The sequence below is a fragment of the Chiloscyllium plagiosum genome, chromosome 2, assembly GCF_004010195.1.
Source record: "Chiloscyllium plagiosum isolate BGI_BamShark_2017 chromosome 2, ASM401019v2, whole genome shotgun sequence".
Classification (NCBI taxonomy): domain Eukaryota; kingdom Metazoa; phylum Chordata; class Chondrichthyes; order Orectolobiformes; family Hemiscylliidae; genus Chiloscyllium; species Chiloscyllium plagiosum.
Window position 1 is genome coordinate 212,434 of NC_057711.1, and position 8,059 is coordinate 220,492.

The 8,059-nt window shown below is 44.0% G+C and overlaps 1 protein-coding gene across 1 annotated transcript in view; it reads left to right on the forward strand.

The window, feature by feature from the left end:
* nup155 (nucleoporin 155) overlaps window positions 1-8,059 on the forward strand; it is a 198,611-nt gene that overhangs the window by 177,982 nt on the left and 12,570 nt on the right. The window contains exon 30 of the mRNA XM_043721181.1: window positions 4,011-4,220. Coding sequence (XP_043577116.1) covers window positions 4,011-4,220 — 210 coding nt within the window. The remainder of the gene's footprint in view (window positions 1-4,010; window positions 4,221-8,059) is intronic.

The following is an 8,059-nucleotide window of genomic DNA, read 5'->3' on the forward strand; positions in this document are numbered from 1 at the left end:
CTTATCCCAGATCCAGCCTTCCAACTCAGCATTGTCCACTTGAGCTGTCCTACCAGTCCATCTGCCTTCCCATCTATCCGTTCCACCCTCCTCTCCGACGTATCACGTTCACCCCCTACTTCATCTATCTATCACATTCCCAGCTACCTTCCCCCCAGCCCCACCATCCTCCCATTTATCTCTCAGCATCCCTAGCCCAAAAGTCTTGTTCCTGATCAACGGTTTATGCTCGAAACGTCGACTCTCCTGCTTTTCGGATGTTGCCTGACCCACTGTGCTTTTCCAGCTCCACTCTTTGACTCTGATCTCTAGCATCTGCAGTCCTCACTTTCTCCAGGTGTAGCCTCACCAGCACCCTGTGCAGCTGTAACATAAGCTCCCTGCTTTTAAGCACAGTCCCTTAGGTTAGAAGAGATTTTAAACTGTGGGAGGGATCTTTAATGGTGTTGGCTGCCTTTCTGTGGCAACGAGAAGTATAGATGGAGTCAATGGATGGAAGGTTGACTTGTCTGGGCAGTGTTCGCTGTTACCAGTCGTGGACGTACAGGGAGTAAAATAGGGGGCTGAGAGCGCATCCTTGGGGCGCTTCAGTGTTGACAGTTATTGTGGAGGGGGTACAGTTGCCTATCTTCACTGGTTGCGGTTTGTGGGTCGGAAAGCTGAGGTTCCAATTGCAGGGGGCATAGCAGAGACCTCGGTCTCAGTTTTGTGATTGGTCTGGAAGCGATTGTGGCATTGAAGGCAGAGCTGTAGTCATTGAGTATGACCCTGACGTGGATGGGCAGGGCTAATGACCTATTATGTCAAATCAAGGCAGGCTGGGAAGCTAGAGCTTATGTGGGCCATGACCAGCCTCTCAAAGCACTTCATGATTGGTGGTAAACTGCCATCTTGAACCATAGCAGTTTGTGTGCTGTAGGTAGATCGACATTGTCGTTAGGGTTTGATTTATTATTATCTCATATACCACAGTACAGTGGGCAGTAGTCATTAAGGCACATTGCATGTACTTTCTTTGATACAGGGATGATGCAGGTGGTGATTTCGCTTTGTAGGAGGGAGAGGTTGAAGATGTCAGTGAATACCTCCGCCAGTTAGTTTGCACAGGATCTAAGTGTCAGAACGCAAAATAGTACAGGCCCTTCGGCCCTCGACATTGTGTTGACCTTTTATCCTATAAGATCAAACTAACCTACTTACCCTTCATTTTACCATCATCCATGTGCTTACCCAAGAGTCGCTTAAATATCCCTAATGTCCTTAAGTATTGTTGAAGCTCCATTCATCCAGGCAAGTGGGGAGTATTCCAACACACTCCTGACTTGTGCCTTTACTCTGAGGAGGCAGGATGTGAGTTATTTGTTGCCAGGTTCCTTGACTCTGAACTGCTCCTGCAGTCACAACTTTTATATGGCTAGACCAGTTCAGTTTCTGGTCAGTAGTAACCTCCAGAATGTTGATAGTGGAAGGATTCACTGATGGCAACACTGTTGACTGTTAAAGCTTCATGCTTAGACCATCTCTTTGCCTGGCATTTTTATGGCTCAGATGTGACTTACTGCTTATCAGCCCAAGCCCTATATGTTGTCCAGTTCTTGCTGTGTTTAGACATGGTCTGCTTCAGAATCTGAGCAGTCATGAATGGCACTGAATATTGTGCAATCATCAGCGAACATCGCCATTTCTGACTCTATGATGGAGGAATGTCTTTGGTGATCAGCTGTAGATAGTTGGGGATGGGACATTACCCTGTGGATCTCCTGCAGAGGTGTCCGAGAGCTGAGATGACCTCCAATAACTACAACCATCTTTGTTTGAGCCAGGTATGATTCTAAACAGCAAAGAGCTTTCCCCTGTTCCAATTCATTCCAGTTTTGGTAGAACTCTTTGATGCGATACCTGATCAAATGCTACTTTTGATGTGAAGAGCAATCACCCACATCACATCTCCTGCGTTCTGCTCTTTTGTCTGTGTTTGGAGCAAGGCTATAATGATCGCTGAAATGCTGGAGAAACTCAGCAGACCTGGCAGTATCTGTGGACAAAGAAATAAACTTAGCATTCGAGACCCATGACTCTTCAGAACCAAATCAAATCAGGTAGGAAGTGGCGCTGGAAGATGCCACCTCTCATTAGATTTGGGCATCGCAGATATGGTCAACATTTGTTTTCAGTTTATGATTGCCCTTAAAATGAGTGAATTGTTAAATGATTTCAGAGTCAACCACCTTGCTATGCATTTAAAATCATGAGTAGGTGAACAGATTTCCTTTCCTAAAGGATGTTTCTGAGCCAGATGCGTTTTTAAAACAATCACTATTACTGAGATCGAGGGCTTTCAATTCCAGATTTGCGCTTTGGTGGGGGAAGGGATTTGAAAATTAGCCTGGATTTCTGGGTTACTGGTCTAACAATCTCATTACCATGCCACTGTCGCCCCAAAATGACTGCAAAATTGCTAAGTGCCTCATTTGACAACATGGATAGAAGCTTGGCTGTCTCTGAGAAAGCAGAGTGGCAATGAAAGGGTCCTTCTCAGGATGGCAGCTGGTGACAAGTGTTTCACAAGGGTCAGTGTTGGCACTGCACTTTCCACTTTATACATTAATGATCTAGATGAAAGAACTGAGGGCATTCTGCCTACATTTGCATGTGATACAAAGATAGGTGGAGGGGCAGGTAGTATTGGGGAGGCTGCAGAAGGATTTGAGTCAAAATTAAAGTGGGTGCTGGAAAAGCACAGCAGGTCAGACAGCATCAGAGAAGCAGGAAAATCGACGCAAAGGCCCTTCATCATAGACAAAACGTCTATTTTCCTGCTCTTATGCTGCCTGACCTGCTGCGCTTTTCCAGCACCACTCTAATCTTGACTCTAATCCAATATCTGCAGTCCCCTTGCAGATGGATTTAGACAGTTTCAGAGAGTGGGTAAAGTGGCAGATGGAGTACAATGTGGGAAAGTGTGAGGTCATGCACTTTGATAGGAAAAATAGGAGCATAGACTATTTTCTAAATGGGGAGAAAATTCAGAAGTCTGAAGTGCAAAGAGATTTGGGAATTCTAGTCCAGGATTCTCTCAACGTAACCTTGCACTTTGAGTCAGTAGTTAGGAAGACAAATGCAATGATTGCATTTATCTTGAGAGGACTTGAATCTAAAAGCAGGGATGTATTTCTGGGGCTCTATAAGGTTCTGGTCAGACCACATTTGGAGTATTGTGCACAGTTTTGGGCCCCATATCTCAGGAAGGATGTACTGGCCCTGGAGTGTGTTCAGAGGAGGTTTGTAAGAAGGCTCCGAGGAATGAAAAGCTTAACATCTAAGGAATGTTTGAGGAAGCTGGATCTATACTCGATGGAGTTTAGAAAGATGAGGGGGGATCTAATTGAAACATGTAGAATATTGAATGCCCTAGACAGAATGGATGTTGGGAAGATGATTCCATTGGTAGGAGAGATTAGGACCCAAGGGCACAGCCTTAGAGTAAAGGGAAGACCTTTTAGAACGTAGATATGGAGAAACTTCTTCAGCCAGAGAGTGGTGAACCTATGGAATTCATTGCCACAGAAGGCTGAGGAGACCAGGTCATTTAGTATATTTAAGACTGAGATGTATAAGTTCTTGATTGTTAAGGGGATCAAGGGTGACAGGGAGAAAGCAGAAGAATGGAGTTGAGAAACTTATCAGCCATGATTGAATGGTGGAGCAGACTCGATGGGCTGAATGGCCTAATTTCTGCTCCTATGTCTTTTGTCTCACTTCCATTACTGACTGATGGGTGGCATCTGGTAGGCTAGGATAGGATTTCTCACCTAACTCGAGCAGGGTATTGTTGTGCAATTTGACACATTGATGCCAGTATTATAGCTCCATTAGAACAGCTTTGCTTGAGGTTTCTTCAGGGAATTGACCAATCACAATGCTAAGACTTTCCAGTTTGTTCAGTAGTGTGTATTTTGCGGGTTATTCAGTACTTTGATGGTAATGATTTCTTTCCCCCCTTAAATCAGCACCGAGATCTCACTACAGCAAAGGATCGAATACATATCTCGGGCCATCCTCAGTGCAAAAAGCTCCACTGCAACATCATCACAGGCTGCTGATGGCGAGTTTTTACATGAGCTCGAGGAGAAAATGGAGGTGAGTCACTCAGTGAAAGAAGACAAGGGTATGCTGCTGGGAAATCTTCCTGAAATGTGTCCAACAAATGGAGAAATTAGGTTTCGCTTGAGTCCTTCATGACCTGAGGACATCTGAAAGCACTTCACAACCAAGTTTTGCTGTTGTATGAAACCTAGCAGGTCTGGCAGCATCAGTGGAGAGAGACAGAATTAACATTTCAGGCTGTGATCTTTGATCATAACTGGAAAAAGTTAGCCACGTGACAATTTCAGAAACAAGCAAAGTGGGAGCAGTTGGAAACAAAATAAACATGTGAGAAGGGTCTGTGAAAGGCAGGAGTGATTAAATGACAGAACATTGGTGCAAGGGAAAAGAGAAGGTCATGGAGAGAAATGAAGAAATGAAAGATAGGACTAGAGGAAGAGAGTGGCATCATTAACAGCTGTCCCTCAAAAAAAACTGGAGATATTTGGATTTGAAATTTGAATCCAAAGCAAAGGCAAAATACAGATGACTCTGAAATAAAAACAGAACATACTAGAAAAATCAGCAGGACTGGCAGCATCAGTGGAGAAAAGCAGAGTTAATATTTGACTGTCGATCTGAAAAGTTTTAAGAAAAGTCATTGATCTGAAAAGGTCGGATTTGTTTCTGTCTCCACAGATGCTGCTAGTCCTGCTGAGTGTTTGCAATATTTTCTGTTACTGAACCTTGCAGGCCACAATCTGAGGCAGTGTTTCTTGAGCCCACTATGATTGCAGGAGGCTAACAACAGATCACGGAGTTGAGAATTGAAATAACAACAGGTGACTGGAAAGTAAGAGCCACCTTGACACTGAACAAAGGTGGTTCTACAAAATGGTCAACAAGCTTGTGTTTAGTCTCCCTCAGGTAGACAGAACTGCATTGTAAACAGTAAATTCAGCACACTATATTCAAACAAGTAAACTTGCATTGATGGTTTCTTTTAAATCAGTTGTGGAATATGGACTTTGCTGACTGGCAAGCATTTATTGCCTGCCTCTAGTTACCCTTGAGAAGGTGGTCGTGAGAGGCCTTCTTGAACTGTTACAGTCCATGTTCCCTGTAGATAGTGGGAGTCAGAAGGTGAGTTACTCGCCACACTATTCTTAGCCTCTGACCTGCCCATGTGGTCACAGTGTTTATGTGACAAGTCCAGTTCAGTTTCTGCTCAATAGTAACCCCTGGGATGTTGATAGTGGGGATTCAGTAATAGTAACACTGTTAGATAACATGTTGCTATGTTGTCCCTTATTGAAGATGGTCATTGCCTGGCATTTATGTGGTGCAAATATTACTTGCCAAGTGTGTCTGGATATTGTCCAGATCTTGTTGCACTTGTGTGTAGACCACTTCACTATCTGTGGAGTTGTAAGTGGTGCTGAACGTCATGCAATCATTGGTGAACATCCCCACTTCTGACTTTATGATGGAGGGAAGGCCATTGAAGCAGCTGAAGATATTTAGGCCAAGGATATTACCCTGAAGAATTTGGAGTTCTTCTGGCATAGTTGCCTCAGTTCAAACAGCAATTGACTTGAGGGCTGCATTTGACTGAATGTGGCATCAAGTAAACATGGGAAAACTACCCTACCATCCCTACCTTTGAGCCAAAAGACCCATGTTGAAGTTCCATCTGTTTCAGATATGTGCAATATCTGGAGCGATGTCCTGGAGCTGAGATGACTGACATCCAATAACCATATCTCTCTTCCTATGTGACAGATATGACTCCAACTAGTGGAGGATTTGCTCCCTGATTCCCACTGGCCCCAGTTTTCCTAAGGCTTTTCGCCACATTGAGTTGAATGTGGCCTTCATGTCAATGGCTGTCACTTTCATCTCACCTCTCATATTTGTCCATGTTTGAACAAAGGCTCTAATGAGGTCTGGAGGTGAGTGGCCTTGGTGGAACCCAAACTGGGAGCAGGTTATTTCCAAGCAAGTGCTGCTTGACAGCACTGTTGATGGCACCCTCCAACAGTTTACTGATGATCAGTATTAGACTGATGGGGCAGTAATTGTCTGGGTTGGGTTTGTTGTGTTTCTGGTATGGAGGACACAGGCTGGGGAGTTTTCCAATTTGGTAGTAGCCAGTGTTGTGACTGTGTACTGGAACAGCTTGACTCGGAGCGCAACAAATTCTGGAGCATAAGTCTTCAGCGTATTACCAGAATGTTGTCAGGTACCGTAGCCTTTGCAGTGTCCAATACCTCCAAACGTTTCTTGGTAATATGTTGAGTGAATTGAACAGGCTGAAGACTGGCATCTGGGATGCTGGGGACCACGGAGTAGGCCAAGGTGAACCATCCACTTGGTTCTGATTGAAGATTGCTGCGAATGATTTGGCCTTATCTTTTGCACTGAAGTGCAGGGATGTATCATCACTTCTAATGGGAATGTCTTTGGACCCTCCTCCAGTGAGTTGTTTAATTGACCACCATTTGTAACACGATGTGACATGGACTGCAGAGCTTGGATCTGATCCATTGTTTGTGGGATTGCTTAACACATTTATCACTTGCTACTAATGATGTTTGGCATCTTCACCAGGTTACCACCTCATTTTCAGGTATGCCTGGTGCTGCTCCTGGCATGCCCTCCTGCACTCTCCATTGAACCAGGATTGATCCCCTGACTTGATTGTAATGGCTGATTGAGGGATATGCTGGGCTGTGAGGATCAGATTGTTATGGAGTATATTCTGCTGTTGATGGCTCTCAGCGCCTCATTCTTGAGTTGCAACATCTGTTCGAATTCTGTCCCAGTTTGAATTAGTGCAACACAACATACTGGAGGGCGTTCTCAATGTGAAGACAAGAAATGTTTCCAAAACTGTTAAGGATATAGCTGGCACATCAGTAAGGATGAGGAACAAAACCAGAAATTGCTGCAAAAACTTAGCAGGTCTGGCAGTAGCTGTTAGAAGAAAGCAAAGTTAACATTTTGAATCCACTGACTCATTTTCAGAGTTCTGATACCAGAGTTCTGAGTTTCACCAGCAGTTTCTGTTTTTGTTTCAGATCTCCAACATACACATTTCTTTATTTTATTTCATTAAGGATGAAGTCATTTTTCTCTGCAAGTAATATTTGAGGTCAACAGGTTTGGAAGAGAAGAGAGTTGCTGAGGTGTTTGAAGAGATCTGGAGGTGATGTTTTTCGGAATATTAAAAGGGGGTAGTTTAAAACACGTCTGCCTTCCACATGATAACATTTCTTCTCTTTTGTTCTTCATTTTTTCCTACTCTGCTTGCTTGAACTCTGTTCCATCTCAAGTTTGTTTTTAAATTTATTTGTGGGACAAGGGTATTAATGGCTGAGCCAGCATTTATTGCCTGCCCATAGTAACATAGAACATTACAGCGCAGTACAGGCCCTTCAGCCCTCTATGTTGCCCTGACCTGTCATACCAATCTGAAGTCCAAAGATGTGCAGGTCAGGTGAATTGGCCATCCTAAATTGTCCGTAGTGTTAGGTAAGGGGTAAATGTAGGGGCATGGGTGGGTTGCGCTTCGGCGGGTTGGTGTGGACTTGTTGGGTCGAAGGGCCTGTTTCCACACTCTAATCTAATCTAATCTAATCTAACCTACACTATTCCATGTACGTCCATATGCTTGTCCAATGACAACTTAAATATACTTAAAGTTGGCAAATCTTCTACCGTTGCAGGCAAAGCAATCCATACCCTTACTACTCTTTGAGTAAAGACACTACCTCTGACATCTGTCCTATATCTATCACCCCTCAATTTAAAGCTATGCCCCCTCGTGCTCGCTGTCACCATACTTTGAAATAGGCTCTCTGTGTCCACCCTATCTAACCCTCTGATTATCTTATATGTCTCTGTTAAGTCACCTCTCAACCTTCTTCTCTCTAATGAAAACAGCCTCAAGTCCCTCAGCCTTTCCTCGTAA